Source organism: Camelina sativa, chromosome 6 (genome assembly GCF_030686135.1).
Source record: "Camelina sativa cultivar CO46 ecotype springtype chromosome 6, ASM3068613v1".
NCBI classification, from domain to species: Eukaryota; Viridiplantae; Streptophyta; class Magnoliopsida; order Brassicales; family Brassicaceae; genus Camelina; species Camelina sativa.
Window position 1 is genome coordinate 26,498,191 of NC_141885.1, and position 17,849 is coordinate 26,516,039.

At 38.0% G+C, this 17,849-nt stretch overlaps 3 protein-coding genes, 1 non-coding gene and 1 pseudogene across 7 annotated transcripts; 3 read left to right on the forward strand and 2 right to left on the reverse strand.

Annotated features, from left to right (window-relative positions):
* Window positions 1-1,106: 1,106 nt before the first annotated feature.
* Window positions 1,107-1,178, reverse strand: TRNAT-UGU (transfer RNA threonine (anticodon UGU)). The gene has a single exon. It is a non-coding gene; the product is annotated as a tRNA-Thr (tRNA).
* A 315-nt stretch (window positions 1,179-1,493) lies between these two features.
* LOC104793263 (uncharacterized) lies at window positions 1,494-2,238 on the forward strand. The gene has a single exon (XM_010519589.3). The coding sequence runs from the start codon at window positions 1,616-1,618 to the stop codon at window positions 2,021-2,023; it is 408 nt and encodes a 135-aa protein (XP_010517891.1). The 5' UTR covers window positions 1,494-1,615; the 3' UTR covers window positions 2,024-2,238.
* On the reverse strand, window positions 2,212-5,803 carry LOC104793262 (uncharacterized). The gene is made up of 8 exons (XM_010519587.3): window positions 5,393-5,803; window positions 4,711-4,888; window positions 4,396-4,458; window positions 3,884-3,950; window positions 3,695-3,795; window positions 3,257-3,301; window positions 2,689-3,168; window positions 2,212-2,592 (listed from the first exon to the last, which is right to left on the reverse strand). The coding sequence occupies exons 2-8, from the start codon at window positions 4,843-4,845 to the stop codon at window positions 2,422-2,424; spliced, it is 1,062 nt and encodes a 353-aa protein (XP_010517889.1). The 5' UTR covers window positions 4,846-4,888; window positions 5,393-5,803; the 3' UTR covers window positions 2,212-2,421.
* Window positions 5,804-7,414: 1,611 nt separating this feature from the next.
* On the forward strand, window positions 7,415-10,772 carry LOC104793264 (inositol transporter 1). Of its 4 annotated transcripts, XM_010519591.3 has the most exons (6): window positions 7,454-7,881; window positions 8,184-8,254; window positions 8,345-8,680; window positions 9,458-9,751; window positions 9,838-10,339; window positions 10,420-10,772. In XM_010519591.3, the coding sequence occupies exons 1-6, from the start codon at window positions 7,734-7,736 to the stop codon at window positions 10,464-10,466; spliced, it is 1,398 nt and encodes a 465-aa protein (XP_010517893.1). In that variant the 5' UTR covers window positions 7,454-7,733; the 3' UTR covers window positions 10,467-10,772. The 4 variants fall into 4 exon arrangements, with proteins under 4 accessions (XP_010517892.1, XP_010517893.1, XP_087310990.1 ...); XM_010519590.3 differs by having other exon boundaries at window positions 7,415-7,881; window positions 9,838-10,772; XM_087454864.1 differs by lacking the exons at window positions 7,454-7,881; window positions 8,184-8,254 and adding an exon at window positions 9,144-9,217 and having other exon boundaries at window positions 8,627-8,680.
* Window positions 10,773-11,900: 1,128 nt separating this feature from the next.
* On the forward strand, window positions 11,901-13,080 carry LOC147943021 (uncharacterized; annotated as a pseudogene).
* Window positions 13,081-17,849: the final 4,769 nt, after the last annotated feature.

Below are 17,849 nucleotides of genomic sequence, written 5' to 3' on the forward strand. Positions count from 1 at the left end.
TATGGACTTCATATGGTTGTTGTCTTCCAGCTCACCCAAGCCAGCTCCACTTATATGATTGATCATACTTATAGTTGTCATTATATATTGTTATTAACTGTATTCTTTGGTTCAAATATTCTTTGTATATGTCCTTAAGAGAGGAATTATAAAGTTTTTCTACCTTTTAATTGACATTATGTTTTTTAATTTTTTTTTGTATGTCTTTTGTTATTATAGGTTGCAATGATTCTAGTTAGTGGCCAATCTCACATTCTCACTCCTAATTCCCAAACTGTTTATCATCCCACGTAATTTCATAAGGTTAGGTACCCGTACCACTTTAACATTTGTTTTCGTTGCAAGATAATGTATATTGTGGATTATTATACTTACACTTTGTTGTTTTTATCCGGATTATACACTTTTTCCAAAGTGGACCATCCATTACAGTAAAGATGACGAAACAATTGCTTCAAAGGTGGAAAGTCAACTGCTTTATGAACATCAGCATAGTTTATCGGAATGCTTCAGTTTCAGTGGCTTAATATATTCGAAGGGCCATGACATGATATTCAACAGATACAATTTGGAGCATCTCTATGGTTTGAGAATACAGAATTTAAAACATTTACCACTAAAAGACGCAAAACCTTTGTAACATTGTCGTATAAAATCTTAATAAGTAATCTATGGGTGAAAGAAAAAGAAAAAGAAAAATCCTTAATTATTCACTGCAACAAAAAAACATCTCCAAACTGTCACACGCGGTTTCTCTTTATAACACAACGCCTACTTGTCTAGTAATGTCAACGAGAAACATTTTGGGTAAGCAAACAATGTGTAGTAATTAATTAGTTATTGACCTCTCTTATTAACACATTCGAGTTGCACAATCAGGCACATATTCCGGAAGAGAGAAGACATACGCTTGATCTTATGAATAATTGACTTTACAAAAACCAAATTGTTTGTATATCTTTTCTGGACAAGATTAATTTATATACATCGCTTGCAAGCTCAAAGGTCCATCCGTAGAACCAGTCAATAGTTAACCATCGTATGATATGATCATTCTTTACAATTAATTTACACACAAATAAAATTAGTAAGGTGTTGAAAAAAAGTGCCCACACGCAGGATCGAACTACGGACCTTCAGTTTACAAGACTGACGCTCTACCACTGAGCTATACGGGCTATTGCTTTGCATTTTCTCATTACAATATATAATATATATATATAACTCTAATCCTCGTTTAATAGGGCTAGTGTTGAAGCACGTGAGATAAGAAAGTCTCATCGATGTTGTATTATTATCGACAGAGGGAGAAGTACAAGAAACAGAGTAAGTTTGAGATGGAGACATTCTTCTCCGAGAACTAACGAACCTTTCCGACCAAAATACCAAATTCTAGGCTTCGACAAGACAACGACTTGAGCTTCGATTTGGATAATAATTAATATATATGAGTAAATAAAAGGGTAAAAAATTAAAAATCCGAGCTTGGAAAAGAAGTAAAAAATCTCTTCTTTTTTTTATTTTCTCATTTAAATTAAAAAATCTCATTCTCCTCCGTCAGCAAACAAGGAGGAGAGATCATTTTGGAAATTAACCGATCGAGAAACCAAAACCGATGAATGGGACTCACCGTCACCATCTTCTTCAACTGGTCTTATCATGCCGTAAGATCACAGCGCAAGTGACTCAACCAGGATCCTCAACGATCGTAGCCATGGCTTCATCCTCCGAACAAGAGTTCCTAGCCAGAAGCCGTGCTAATCTCTACCGTTTCCCTCATTCCAACAATTTCTGGGACTCAAAGACCGCTTCACGCGTCGGTGAGAAGCTTGGCCTTCGTTTAAGAGAGCTTGGTGTCGACGCTGTCTCCATTAATGCAGACGAAGAGATCTCTCGACCCATTCATCATCGCAAGAGGGTTCTTCCGTTACTTGATTCCGTTCGTCGTACCGGTATCAGAGTCGACGGAACTGAGCAATTGAATGATGTTGGTGTTCCGGTTATTGTTATTCCCAGAAATTAGGGTTACCAATTTGGGGATTTTTTTGTTTTTGTTCGTACAGTTTCTTGTATTAGTGAGAGATTTTACAGAAACTAATTTGATTTATTCTCAAAGTTAAGAACTTCTTTGTCTCCCTTCATCATTTTTGTTTATGTAACAGTCAAAACTTCAATGTTCACTTTCAATATGTATAAACAGAAGAGAGGCAATTTTGCTTAGCCCAATTTTCATATAAATTTGAATCCTTACAAACATCAAATGAAGGAACCACCAAGAGAAATGAAGATTGGATCTTCTTCAGTTACATCATTGCATATATATAGCTACATTAAAGAAAAAAAAAATGTTTTTGTGTTTGACTTCTTCCTTTCAACTTACGTTGGCTGCAGAATGTTTTTGGTCACATGACTCATGAGTGCCTACTTGAGAAAGAACTTCCAGATATCTCTGTCTGTAGTTTCCTTAACCAAATGAGCTCCTAAGATCGTTTCTTCATCGACCAAGTTCCTCAAATGTCTCGTTCCACTGCTGAATCCTACGTACTGCTTCTTTGCTGCCAAATACATTACACCGTATGGCGGTCTCAAGCACTGTCTCAACATCAAAGCAACACAACCATCAATATAACCGGAAACAACCACTGAGTCAAGAACTAGAGAGAGTATGGTTAAAAAAATACAACCAACCTTCTTTATGAGAGAATATAGTTTCTTCAGAGAAGTAACCGAGTAAGGGATTTCGGTCATTAGTATAACATCATATCCACATTCTCCTCCTTGATCAGTCTCGTTGGCTCTTTCCCACGCTCTGCTTCCCGAGAGCTTCCTCGATTGCCTTGAGGAGAGATCTGGCTGTCCTGTAATGCTCCCGTCTTGGCTACTACATCCATCCATGAAATCTTCCTCTGAAAAGCTCAAGTTCATTGCAGGGATAGCTGGTTCAAGGACATCTGTTCTAATGATGGATAGAACAGTCGAGAGCTCTTCCCATTCTCCTGCATAAAAGCGAACAGATGCAGAGACGGCTTGTCTTGATGGTGTGAGTGGGCTTTCTGGCTGACGGCTTTGCCTGTCTCGAGCTTGCTCGAGGTTTGCAAGAACGTTTGGGATGGTTGTGCATCTTATTGTTTCTGCGCTGAGGTCTTGAAAGTGGACTGAGGAAGCACCCTTTAGAGAAAGCAAACAAGATTCAGTTATGTGAATGTTTTCTAGAAATGTGAAAGTAATAGCTACCTGGCAGTGACAGTTTACTTACTTTCAAGCAGGCAAATATCCCAGGAACTCCGTAATTACAACCTAGCTGTTCAAGTCACCATACAAAGGAAAAATATACTGATAAGTCATAACGCAAGGAATTGGAGTTTGTTCTCAAAATGGAACATCAATAACATCTTCACCACAGTACAACATTCAGAATAAAAACACTCAACAAATATGACATATGTATCAGGCCACCTAACTTGCAAGTGGAAATGGAACATGAGAGTAACAGGTTTGACCGTATTTGTAAACAATTTTAACAAAGCTACGGAGATATGATTTGTATATTACTGCTTATCTTGAATATATGATGCTCAATTGCAGGACATTGGAGGAGTATATAAGTGACAGACCACATTTTTTGTGTCATTTTTACGTTCAGTGAGATAAGCATTGCTTTCCTATAAAAAGAGTACATAAGAGAAGGGAGTACCTCAAGGACCCTTTTGCCCCTGAAACTAAGCTGTCCATCGCGGATTTCGTTTTTAAGGACATTAACAAGAACAATAGAGCTTTCCCAACTTTTCAGAGAGCCTACACAACATTATTTTAACTTCATACAGTTTATTATAATACATAAAGGGAGGAAAACATCAGATGCAAGTCCATGTCAAGTACATACCTTCATTTTTTAGAGAAGCAGTTTCTGAACCAGAGAGCCCGATCATATCCGCAACACTTACTTTTCCCTGCAACAAGTTGATGGTTACAATGCAAAAGGTTAGGATACTCTATACATTCCTACACTAGCCAATGGTTTAATATATAGCATGGGGGCTTTTAATCACCAGTTCTTGTCTTCACTATTGAATGACAGTTTATAAAGATCAAGCAAAATCGTGCACTTCTAGACATACTAGTTATAACATATAGTAGACTTATTTACAAGGTTCTCAAAGAAAAACAGTCTGGTTACTTTCTGTTTCACATTTTCACCAAGAAAAGGTAGTATATCCACTCTTAAAACATGTATTAGAATATCATCCTACCGCGTCACTGGTCCTTCCAGCAATCTCATTTCTTCATGTTAAATCTTGTAAAAAGATTTGATAACAAGTTTTTTTTTTAACTTTTATGTCTACTGCCTCAAAGCTTAGAAGTGGTTAACTATATTCAAATTTGCATATGTAGTACCTTAAAAACTTGTAAACCGAGCACATCTAGATTTTCCCCTGAATACCTGTGATGAGCTGCTGTCTACAAAAGAAAGAAACGAAAAGAGCATTAGAATTGCAAGGATGTTATAGGTCTATTCCATTCTCAAAATGTAAGAAACTCTTCATTTGTCTCGATTTTTTCAAAGTTTTTCGACATAAGAAGTAGTAGGTTAATATACATGGTGAATCCGAATATGCCCTGGAAAGGAAGAAGTCATAAGAAACTAGGCGGAACACTTCTTTGCTAAAACGTTATTATGATGATAAAACTAAACAACGAGCAAACAACAACCTTAGAAGGTATGATCTCAACAGCTGGTGTTGGAAGCTGCAAATCCTTCTCTTTCTCTGATAAAGCAGACACACCACCTCGGTCGTGAGGCAGCAAACCGGGCAAGCATTGTGCAAGCAACGATGGTGCACGCATTCTTTAGCTCTGAATTCTCAGTAACGTTCCAATGGTAAACAGTCTAAAATTATCAAAAAAAGATCTAACCTTTAGTAAACCTTTAGTAATAAGATCGACACTCTGAACTATAACACTAAACATTAAAACCCCAAAACCCTAGTCATCATGATTTCCACCAAACGCAGATGCAAACACATGATTCACATGAGTAGACATAAATGCTAAAGCAACTTTGAACAATATGCACCGATAAACTTAGTGACAACTCATATCGAAATTGGCAGACAAAGAAAAAGTCAAAATGGGAACTTTAAGATTCAAAACTAAGCCCAATTGCGAGATCCAAGCGAAAATCCTAAAATTGCTACACAACCTTACTATTAACCTGACAACCAAGGATCAAAAATCACAAATCAAAACCAGAAACCATCAACTAACAGTAGTTCTTCTTATAAGCCAAAATGAATCAAAAGTTTTTGACTTTAGTTTCAATTCTAAACGACCGACTAACCGTATCAAATGGAGAATTAAGAAAGTGAGAGCAAAGAAACTGAAATCTACTTACAGAGATAACTTGCTTATAGAGGATAACAAATTAGGAATTGATCAGCGGAGGAGGAGGAGGAGAAGTTCTCGTCACGAAATTGGATTCAGAAGGTAAAAAGATGAGAGTCTTCTCAGACACGGCGAAAATTTAGGGATCAACAGGAGCAACTAAGGTTGAAATTTCAGAGCAAAGCGATCTCTCACACGTTTAAAGCAAAAGACTTTACAAAAATAATGAATAATCTAAAAAGGAAAGACCAAGTTTGGCCAACCAACCAACAAAATCGAAGCTTCGGTTCAGACCCGCTGGTCCGCTTTTTGTACACCTTTCCCTTAACTATTTATGCTTCTGGTCCTTTTTATTCTTCGTAAATCCTCGAACCTACCACTTTCTTTTGTTCCTTTGGTCGTGGTGTGATTGGTCGCATTTACATGATCTCATTTCCTGGAAAATCGAATTTATTAATTCTCGTAAAAGACCAATGTATGGGCCTTAAAATTAAAAGGCCTCTATGTAATAGACATTAAGTCTAACTAACACATTTTTGGAAAAATACTGTTCAGCTCCTTTGGATTGAAATATTGTTCCAACTGTTCAGAAGTGGTGCATGCACTTTAGTTTTTTTAAAATATCAAATTAATACATAACGATCTAGGATTTACATAAACGCAATAAAGATCAAAACTGAGAGAGATCAATGTGTAACTGACATAAAGAAGTATATGGCTGAAAAAGCCAAGGCCTTGTCTGCCTTAAGTATTTTTTTTTTATTATTTTGGTATTTTTTTTCTCCTTTTGTTTATCTAATTAAATTTTGTTTGTTTTTTAAATTTGGAGAATGGGTTGGTGTGGTGTTCGGTTAATGGTTACAATATTATTCTTTACTTACATAAGTAAAAAAATAAAATGCAAAACCTAAGTAAAATATAAATAAAACATAAGTAAAATTTGACAAAAAAAAATAAAATAAAAAATAATAAGTAAAATATTTTTACATATGTATTTTCTAACAAATAAATCTGTCTCTTAAATGTCATAATATCTTTTTTTAATTGTTTCTTTGAAGTTAGAATACATAGCCTACCATGCCATTTTTTCAAAATCAGTTAGTAATATTCAATTTATTTTTTTGAGATGATCGTATTGTCTAGACAATTCACCCAAACATTAGAAGGAAGATGAAGGTAAGAATCCAACAAACAGATGATGACGATGTATGCTTGTTTTCCATATATTGCCATTGATCGACACAATTTCTAGTTGTAGTTTAGGGTACACACCGATTAGTTCCACCAAATGTTGGATGATAAACGTCTTACTAAAATCATCATAAGGAAGACGAGAATCAGAGAACATCTTGTAGGCAGAATTATAAAACATTCTTTTTGGTTGAATGTGTCAGCGAACTAATTTCTATATTCAGTATTAGTTAATAATATGCTAAAGATAGTCTACCATTTCATTTTTTCTAGATCAGTTAGCAATGTGCTAAAGATATCTCAATGACTCTTATTTGGATAGAAAATCATTTTTGCAATTTCCTACCCATGAAATATTTGTATGCTAAAATTTCCAATTACATAATAGGATAATAAACAAAGTATTAATTTATTAAATTTTGCGCAATAGGTTTAGAAGTTTGTGTTATCTAGATTATAGTTCGTCAATTTACTTATCGATCAGTGTTTTACTCGGAAGTCGTTGTAATAAACGTTTAAATCTAAAATGGTTATTTCATTCATTAAGACATGGTAATTATGTTTAGTATGGGTACATGTGCCTGTAGATACTAGTACTAGATAGAGCGTTCTAGGAGAGAGTGATTATACGCGCCTACGCATACAAAAGTGATTCATACTACACGTTGCACTTACGCGCGTGATGATCACTACAACAAAACCAACGGTAAAGATGAAATGTGAACAAAAACTAGAGGCTGGAAAAAAAGCGAGTAGAACAGATTTACATAAACGCGGAGAGTAACGCTTGTTTTGTTCGTTTTGAAATAAGACAACCTTATCCAGAGTAAGCTTGCCACGTGGCCACGTTTATTAAAAAAAAAAAACGTTATTGTCTGTTAGTAGTCTGTATCATATCGTCGTCTTCATAAACGTTTTTTCTTTATTTTCACGGCTTCGTTTGTGCCGCCACATTTTTACGACGGCGAGTTCCGAAATCCATTTTTTTTGCGGTATTATTCCGAAAGGGGGAAATCCAGATTTGGAACTTTTGTTGGTTAGGACTTGCAGAATCAGGGAAGAAAACAAGATTCCTTTCCATTTCAACCGATCGCAATTCATTGAAACTCCGGCGAAATCAGCAGATTTTTCTGGGTAGGGAGAAGAGTTAAATAAGAAAGATGACATTAACGATCCAAACCGCACCTGGGAGCTCCGGGTACTTGGATATGTTCCCTGAGAGAAGAATGTCATATTTTGGGAATTCTTATATTCTGGGGTTGACTGTAACTGCTGGAATCGGTGGCCTTCTCTTTGGTTATGACACAGGTCTCTCTCTCTCTCTCTCTCTTACTGCCCATGGTGAACTATACTCACGAATTCAGATCTTTTAGGCTTTAGATTTGATTTCTTTGCTGGCCCATTTGTTGGAATTTTGTAAATTGAATCGAATGTGGAGTCTTTTAATCTTAATTCTAATCTGCATTATTTGTCTCAAATAGATCTCTACTGTTGCCTAATTCTGATCATTGGTTAGGTGGGTATGAGTTAGAATTGTTTTTAGGTTTATGTCACTGAACTTGGTAGTGGCTTGTGTTCTCTAAAGCCTTTAAGAATTGTTCCTTTCACAGGTGTAATTTCCGGTGCCCTTTTGTACATTAAGGATGATTTCCAAGTTGTAAAGCAGAGCAGTTTCTTACAGGTATAGAAATCTCGCGTAGCCTCTTCCAAGCTTGCAACTTTCTGTGTTTAGTAGTGAGTGATCCATGACATGAAGAATGTTATACTGTAGGAAACTATTGTAAGTATGGCTATAGTTGGTGCAATGATTGGTGCTGCGGCAGGAGGTTGGATCAATGACTACTATGGTCGTAAAAAGGCGACTATGTTTGCTGATGTTGTCTTTGCAGCTGGAGCAATCGTTATGGCTGCTGCTCCTGATCCGTATGTTTTGATATCGGGTCGTCTCTTGGTTGGTTTGGGAGTTGGTGTTGCTTCTGTGACTGCGCCAGTTTATATAGCGGAAGCATCTCCATCAGAAGTGAGAGGTGGACTTGTGAGCACCAATGTATTGATGATCACCGGTGGACAGTTTCTTTCGTACCTCGTTAATTCTGCTTTCACACAGGTTAGTTAGTAAGACATATCTCTCCTCGCCATAAAAATAGTTTTGAATTTTGGTAAAGTTCTGTTACATCTACAGAGAGCAACAGCTGCTATCTTTGCAAGTGATTGACAATGCGCCATTCATGTTATGTTCATTGTAAGCATTCTAGGAATTCCCATACCTTTTCATCTATCTCTGCTGTAGATGATCAGGAACCAAGAAAGTTGATTACTGTGAATTCAGTATTTAAGTTTGCTTATGTTACCTAAACTGTTTTTATAACCTGAAATTAAACTAGACTAGAGATAGTGAGCACTGTTTGGTTTTTATTGTTGTTGACGTCTGTGGTCATCTATGTCTCATGCTGATGAAGTTAACAAAATCATGCTACAGTCTCGTTGAGGATGTCGTATCATTTGATTTTACATGATCTTTATGACCTTGATTTTGGTTTATCTCAATGCTCAAGTTTACTTTGCTGCAGTTCTTCATGTCCCGGCAGCTTATCTGTCATTTCACCATGACGGGAAAATAAGTCTATCCTGAGTTCCCACAAAGGTCACTCTTTGGTGGTCCTTTACATTAATCTTGTCATTTTGAAACTGATTTTCCATTATTCCAGTAAAACCAAGTGAATTTGATTTAGAAAACTGGAATGTTGTTATTGATCTTATGCAAATGTCGCTTGGTACTTCAAATAAGTGAGACCAGGTTTCTTATTGCTAAGAAACTATATAGAGAAAGCGAGATTTTGTTATTTAGAGATAGCTTCTGATTTCATGAGATCATTGTTGGCAGGTTCCAGGAACATGGAGATGGATGCTTGGTGTTTCAGGCTTTCCCGCTGTTATTCAGTTTGGTCTCATGCTTTTCATGCCAGAATCCCCTCGGTGGCTTTTCATGAAGAATCGTAAAGCGGAAGCCATCCAAGTGCTCACTAAAATGTATGACATCTCGCGGTTAGAAGACGAGATTGATCATCTTTCAGCAGCTGAAGAGGAAGAAAAACAAAGGAACCGCACTGTTGGTTACTTGGATGTTTTCAGATCCAAAGAATTGAGACTTGCATTTATTGCCGGAGCAGGGCTTCAGGTAAAGTAAATGTAGAATTTTGCAGTCTTTTGACTGATAAAATTATATGCGTTAAGATTTTGAAAGTACTGTCGAAATTTCTACAGGCGTTTCAGCAGTTCACTGGCATCAATACTGTAATGTACTACAGCCCTACAATAGTCCAAATGGCTGGATTTCACTCAAACCAGCTTGCTTTGTTCCTCTCACTTATTGTTGCTGCTATGAACGCTGCTGGAACAGTCGTAGGGATTTACTTCATCGATCATTGTGGAAGGAAAAAGCTTGCTCTCTCAAGTTTATTCGGCGTCATTATATCTCTCGTAATCCTCTCTGTCTCGTTCTTCAAACAACCTGATGCACCAAACGATGGAGGGCTTTACGGTTGGCTCGCTGTACTTGGCTTAGCTCTATACATTGCTTTCTTTGCACCGGGAATGGGACCGGTACCATGGACAGTGAACTCAGAGATATACCCACAACAATACAGAGGCATATGTGGAGGCATGTCAGCTACAGTTAACTGGATCAGCAATTTGATAGTGGCACAAACATTCTTGTCAATCGCGGAAGCTGCTGGAACAGGAACGACGTTCTTGATTTTAGCGGGTATTGCTGTTCTTGCGGTTTTCTTTGTGATTGTGTTTGTCCCTGAGACTCAAGGGCTAACGTTTTCGGAAGTTGAGCAGATTTGGAAAGAAAGAGCTTATGGAAATGTCAGCGGTTGGGGCAGTAGTAGTGATAGCAACAGCATGGAGGAGGAGGTGTTACTCGAGCAGGGATCTTCTTCTTGAGGATCTTGGACGGGTCATGACTAAACGTTGTGAAATCACATAGTAGTAAACCGGGATTGGTTCCGGTTTAGTTATCTGATATGTATGTGGTGTTGGAATTTTTAACTGTGTTTGTTGTAAATACATACATTTAGGGTCCACTTTGGTACCCAATCTCTTTCAATGTCTTATGATCTAGAGATTTGTTGTCTGCAAATCTCTATGATGCATATGTGTCTATGAGAAAAACGGTACGTTTGTTTTTGCCACTAAGGATGAGCGGAGAGATAAGTCGACAAAAGCATTGTATAGATGAATGTTAATGCACAAACATAAGACTTGTCTTTAAGAACTGTGTTCCATTGAATATAGATGAACTGTCTTTTTTGTCAAAACATTAATTGAGAGGAAAATTAAGGGAGATAGAAAAAGAACACTAAATTTGTAGTGGACACGGCAATCAAATTAGGGACATAGAAGGGCCACCAAAATGTATGATTGGATTGGATAATGTGCAACGTATCATTCGTGTTGTCTTATGTGTCACTATACAAACAATGTAGGTTTGTGTTCTGGTAACTCAATGCTATTTGTGTCAATGGTTATTTTATCACTTTCTCGATTCTTTTTGTTCTTATCTGAATTATATGATCTTCTTTTTAGACATAGTTATCTAGTAGTAGTTGAAATGAGTTCAATCAAATTCGACTTTTCCCGAGTATATCTTTTGAGTTCAATAACTATTAGTATAAGTTTAGTTTGAGTTTTGATTTTTAAGATTACCAAAAAAAAGATTCACAACCTATTATGAGCCAGGGCTCATATGTGTAGTTAACATATAAATGTTGTATATTTGGGTTATTTCCATACTTTAGTATTAGGTTAAATATTGTAAGCGTATATAAGACATTGCCTACATATCTTGAGAAATAAGAAAACCTTTTATACCGAATAAGGTTTTTGAAATGGTATCAGAGCTAAACTTAAAATTTTAGGTTCATCGATCATCTATACTCATACTTGTTAAAGCTTAAATTCTTTGTTTTATTTTCTCTTTTCCTTGACCTTAGTATACTTGATCATTCTGTCGGTATACATATCTTAAAATCATGTCAGAGGAAAACTCTGTTTCTAAGATGAGTTCTTCTCTGTCCTCCGGATCCAAGGCATGGGTTGAGTCGGCACGGCGTCAGATCGATCTGTATGATCTCTCTGCTGGAGATAATCTCGGGTCTGTGATTTCACAACCACAACTTCGTGGCCCTAACTATGACGAGTGGGCAATGAACCTTCGACTTGCCTTACGGGCAAGAAAGAAATTTGGTTTTGTGGATGGTACGATCCCTCAACCTAATGATGATTCCGATGATCTTGAAGACTGGTGGGCAAATAATGCCATGGTGGTCTCTTGGATCAGACTCACAGTAGCACCATATTTGAGCAGCTCTTTGTCTCATCATGAAATCGCTCATGACCTATGGTCTCAAATACAAAAGCGGTTTTCTGTGAAGAATGGACAGAGAGTACAACATATTAAGACTGAGTTGGCAAATTGTCAGCAAAAGGATCGGCTGTTGAGGCATATTATGGGAAGCTGACCAAGCTATGGACGAGACTTGCGGATTTTCAACGCGCAAAGACGGTTGAAGAAATTGCGAAACAACGTGAAGGAGATAAGCTGCATCATTTTTTGATGGGGCTCGATGAAAGTCTGTTTGGGGCTGTCAAGTCTTCTCTTCTTTCCCGTGATCCCCTTACGTCTGTTGATGAGGCATATCAGGTTGTCATGCAAGATGAGGAATCTAAGCGTGCTAGTTGATTGTTGGAAACACGGAATGAAGGAGCTAGTTTCGCTGTTCAAAGTGCTCCTCGTATGGCTATGTCATCACCATTGCGTGATCCGTCTGCGTTATGTACGAGTTGTGGGCGGAAAGGACATTTAGCTGATCATTGTTTTCGCAAGACCGTTTATCCATGGTGGTGGGGTGATCGGCCACATTCTAAACTGCCCACTACTCCGCAAGGTGGTTCTGGCACTTCCGTTGTCGATCGTCGAGTGACAACTATTCCTCCAAAGCGTGTTGAGACACCTCAAGTCCATCATGTCACGACATCGTCACTGGCGTTTGTGGGCTTTACATCGATCACGGAGTCAGATCGTGTGGGGTTTAGTGGTTTGAGTGATCAAGAGTGGAAAAAGCTAAAGGACATGCTGAATACAAAGAAAGCTAGTACTAATGATCACCTTTCGGGTAAGTTTTTCATTGAATCTTGGATTATTGACACCGCTGCATCGAATCACATGACGGGTAGTCTTGATTTTCTCTTGGATGTTCGTGATATGGCACCTATGTTCATAAAATTGCCGGATGGTCGGTTCACTATTTCGACTAAGTAAGGGACAGTTTCTCTTGGGTCTCATCTTCAGTTACTGAATGTGTTTTTTGTTGATGGGTTGCAATGTCATCTTATATCGGTTTCTCAGTTAACTAGAGATAGGAGCTGTATCTTTCAAATATCTGATAAGATTTGTGTTGTTCAGGACCGCATCACACAGACGGTGATTGGAGCGGGTGAACAAGACAATGCTCTGTATTTTTACCGAGGGATGGTTTCTACAGTGGTGACACGAGCTTTGGCTCAGCAACCTAAGGACGTATGGCACCGTCGTTTGGGATACCCCTCGTCCACGACCATGGAGCTGATGCAGTTTTCTGATTCTAGTAGTAGTAGTAATGTTTTTGATTCCAAAACATGTGACGTTTGTATTCGTTCCAAGCAAACACAAGACTCTTTTCCTTTAAGCATTAATAAAACTTCTGCGGTTTTTGATCTAGTTCATTGTGATTTATGGGGTCCGTATCGGACAACGACAATCTGTTGCTCTCGATTTTTTCTCACTATTGTTGATGATTATTCTCGTGCTGTGTGGCTTTCTTTGTTGCCAAACAAGTCTCATGCTGCTTCTACTTTGCGGGATTACATTTCTATGGTTGAACGGCAGTTCACCAAGCAAGTAAAAACTATTCGAAGTGATAATGGGTCCGAGTTTCTGAGTCTCGGTGGTTTTTCTGTGAGAGAGGCATAATTCACGAGACTTCTTGTGTTGGTACTCCGCAACAGAACGGAAGAGTCGAACGGAAGCATCGACACATACTTGATGTTGCACAGGCTTTGCGGTTTGAAGCTCATCTTCCGGTGGAGTTTTGGAGCTATTGTGTTCTTACGGCAGGTTATTTAATTAATAGAACGCCTATAGTGGTTTTACAAGGTAAGACTCCTTTCGAGATGCTTTACAACAGACCACCGCCTATGAATCATTTACGAGTGTTTGGTTGCTTATGCTATGCTCATAATCAACGTCATGGCGGCGATAAGTTTGCTTCTCGGAGCAATCGTTCGGTTTTTCTTGGTTACCCTTACGGGAAGAAGGATTGGAAGATATATGATCTTGAGAGTGGTGCGATTTCTACATCCCGTGATGTTGTGTTTCTTGAGAATGAATATCCTTTTGCTGACGTTTCTTTGGAGTCTGCTACACCGGATGACAATGACGATGATGATTTTTTAGCGCCGGTTTTGGTTTCGACTCTGCCTACTGCAGTTGAGCTTGCTGATAGTCCTCTTGTTGAGGTCTCGGGGATCACACCTGATCCTACTATACCGGATATCTCTTCTCCGGCATCTCCTCCTGTGAGTCCTACGCTGTCTACACCGGAGAGTGAGGTATCTCTTTCTCCGATATCCCCGGTATCTCCCGATGTCTCTGCTGAGACTTATGAGTGTATTATCTCTTCTGTTAATGAGGATGATGATGCTGCTCCTATGAGAAAAGGATGTCGTTTGAAGTTTAAATCTAAACGTCTTGATGGTTATGTGACTAACACGACTCATTTGGAGCATGAGGATGTTTTATTTGAATCTAGTTGGTATCCGATTGACTCTTATGTTGATTGTTCTCAGTTCTCGGCTCATCATCGTGCGTTTCTTGCTGCGATAACTGCTGGTGTTGTTCCTCGCACATGGGCTGAGGCTTTCGAAGATGAAAATTGGCGTGAAGCAGTTCGTGTTGAAATCATAGCTCTTTAAGATCAAGGTACGTGGACGGTTGAAACTTTGCCTCCAGGGAAGAAAGCTCTTGGTTGCAAATGGGTGTTTACGTTGAAGTACCGGTCTGATGGAACGTTTGAGCATTACAAGGCTCGTCATTTTGTTCTCGGTAATAATCAGACTGAGGGTCTAGATTATAAGGAGACTTTTGCAAATGTGTGTAAGATGACGACGGTGCGGTCATTTTTGGAGGTTGTGGTTTCTCGAGATTGGGAAGTGCATCAAATGGATGTCCATAATGCTTTCCTTCATGGTGATTTGGAAGAAGAAGTGTTCATTCTTCCTCCTCCGAGTTTTCGTACTGCTGATAAAAACCAAGTATGTCGTCTACACAAGTCTCTTTACGGTCTAAAACAAGCGCCTCGTTGTTGGTTTTCGAAGCTTTCTACTGCTCTTAAGGATTATGGTTTTACTCAGAGTTTAAAGGACTACTCTTTGTTCACATTTGCTGCCGATGATCATCGCATTCATGTCTTTGTCTATGTTGATGATCTTATTGTTACCGGGAGTTCATCTATGGTCATTACTGATTTTAAAGAATATTTAAGTTCTTGCTTTCATATGAAGGATCTTGGTATCTCTAAGTATTTTTTGGGTATTGAAGTTGCTCGAAACTCAATAGGGATGTATCTCTCTCAACGCAAGTACAAGCTTGATATTATTTCTGACACGGGTTTACTTGGCGCCAAACCGGTTTCTCATCCGATAGAACAAAATCATCATTTGGCTACAGTCGATGGTGAGTTGTTGCCTAATCCTTTTCGCTATCGACGTTTAGTTGGTCGTCTCATTTATCTTGCTGTGACTCGACCGGATCTCTCCTATACAATCCATTTTTTGTCCCAGTTCATGAATGCTCCAAAGGTGGAACATTGGCAGGCTGCTTGTCGTGTTGTTTGTTACCTCAAGGGTAATCCGGGTCAGGGTATTTTACTTTGAGTTGGCACTGATCTTCGTCTCTCGACGTGGTGTGATGCTGATTATAACGGTTGTCCGTTGCAACGGCGATCACTAACTGCGTGGGTTATTCAGTTGGGCGGATCTCCGATTTCTTGGAAGACACGGAAACATGATGTTGTCTCTCGTTCTTCGGCTGAAGCCGAGTATCGTGCCATGTTGGAGACTGTGTGTGAGATTTTGTGGTTGCGGGAGGTTCTTTTCTCCATGGGTGTTGATTGTTATGCTCCGGTGCCACTCCATTGCGATAATGAGGCTGCTATTCACCTGAGTAAGAATCATGTTTTCCATGAAAGGACGAAACATATTGAGTCGGACCGTCATTTTATTCGGGATGAGATTGTTAAAGGGGTTATTGCTCCTCAGCATGTTTCGACCAAGGTTCAGTTAGCTGATATTCTTACAAAGGCGCTTGGTCGCAAGGAGTTCGATGAGTTTTTCCTCAAGCTGGGTATTCGTGATCTCCATACTCTAGCTTGCGGGGGTATTATGAGCCAGGGCTCATCTGTGTAATTAACATATGAATGTTGTATATTTGAGTTATTTCCATACTTTGGTATTAGGTTAAATATTGTAAGCGTATATAAGGCATTGCTACACATCTTGAAAAATAAGAAAACCTTTTATACCGAATAAAATATCTCCTATCATATAATATCTCCTATCATATAAATTTCTTCCAATGATATTTATCAAACTTTTTTTCTTCAAGATTGTCAACCCGTGGGTAAAAAAAGACCTCATTCGTAATATCACCCGTGAATGATAGATAAAAATAAAAATTATAAAGGATAGTAGAAGAGGAAGGAGAAGAATATGTGGTATAGAGAACAAATGATAATGATGGAAATGGGACCAAACTGAACATGAATGTCGTGAAGACCAAAGAGAGAGTGGGTGTAAAATGTGGTGCTGATTGATTTGTTGAGCCGAATAACCAAAAAAAAAAAAAAGGAAATGGGGACATGTGAGTTGTTGGGTCTCTTCTTGTCTCTATTTCAAGTGGTGAGCCCCCCCTCTCTTGATCCCTTTAGCCCTTTAATTTCTTATCGTAACTGTCCACGTGGCGTCTCCCCTGCCTTTTGTCTTCTTATCTCGTTCACATGTGATTCTCTGTTCTGCTTCCACATTTATAAACCCCTAGCTTACACCCTTCCTCCACATGCTTTGTTAAATTGTTTACATCACCACAATTATTGAAATTAAACTAACTTCTTTTGAACTTAAAAAAGTAATCTCACTTGCTTCTGACTTAAGTTAATTTATCCAACAAAAGTTAGATGAACTAGAGACTTCTGACTTTTGTATCTCGTGATCCTTCTTCTCTTTTTGGATATAGTTACATGAACTAGAGAATGGGTAGAATTTGTGGTTATATGTGCTTTCCTTTTGTAAGAATTACAACTTTCTTTTGTTAAGTACCGAAAATTGCAATTTGAATGAAATAATACTTTATACCAATTTAAATCAACATACAATTAAATTATTTAGTGAACAAGAATCGCATTTATTATACACTCTTCGCAGCGCCATATACACTACCTCAATCATTTGGAGCCTTTCGTTCTGTAGGAACAAATTGTATGGGCAACTTATGGTTTGGCTTCTATATACCATGCAAACTAGCTATGCCCTATTATCTTGCTTTTATATTGACTATACATATATCCCACATGGCAAAGAAGTATGATGTTTTTGTAATTATACCATGTCATGTGACCATCATCGTCATGACATAAATGACATGAATGTCAGATATATTAACATGACACGTTTGTCTCCATCTAACGCCGGCGCACCATATATCAAAGTCATGTTAATTGGTCAATGAAGCCAAATTAGAAATTTGGACCACGATAAGCAAAAGCTGGACCACGATATGAATTTTCTTTCATAGTTTAATTTTTCCATTAGAAATTTCGAGAAGCAATCTTCTTTTGGCTTCTACAATAGTTCTTCTTTATGATTTCTTATGTTTGTATATTTAGCTGTTTACAGCAAAGAGTTTTCGTACAAAATTTATTAGGATTGGTTTACCTACTTAGATTATTAGCAGAAAGGAGTTTTATTTATTATTAAACCAATGATTACATAGTATTATATATGGATTTAAAATTCTTATAAATCAAACTCAATTATTATCTCCGCTTTGAATACATAGTTGCTACTTTTGCTAAGCAAACACATTCACTAATCCATGATATTAAGAAAAAAGCTCGTTATAAACCACAATATCTAATAATAATAAATAGATGGAATAGATATATACTCTTTTTGAG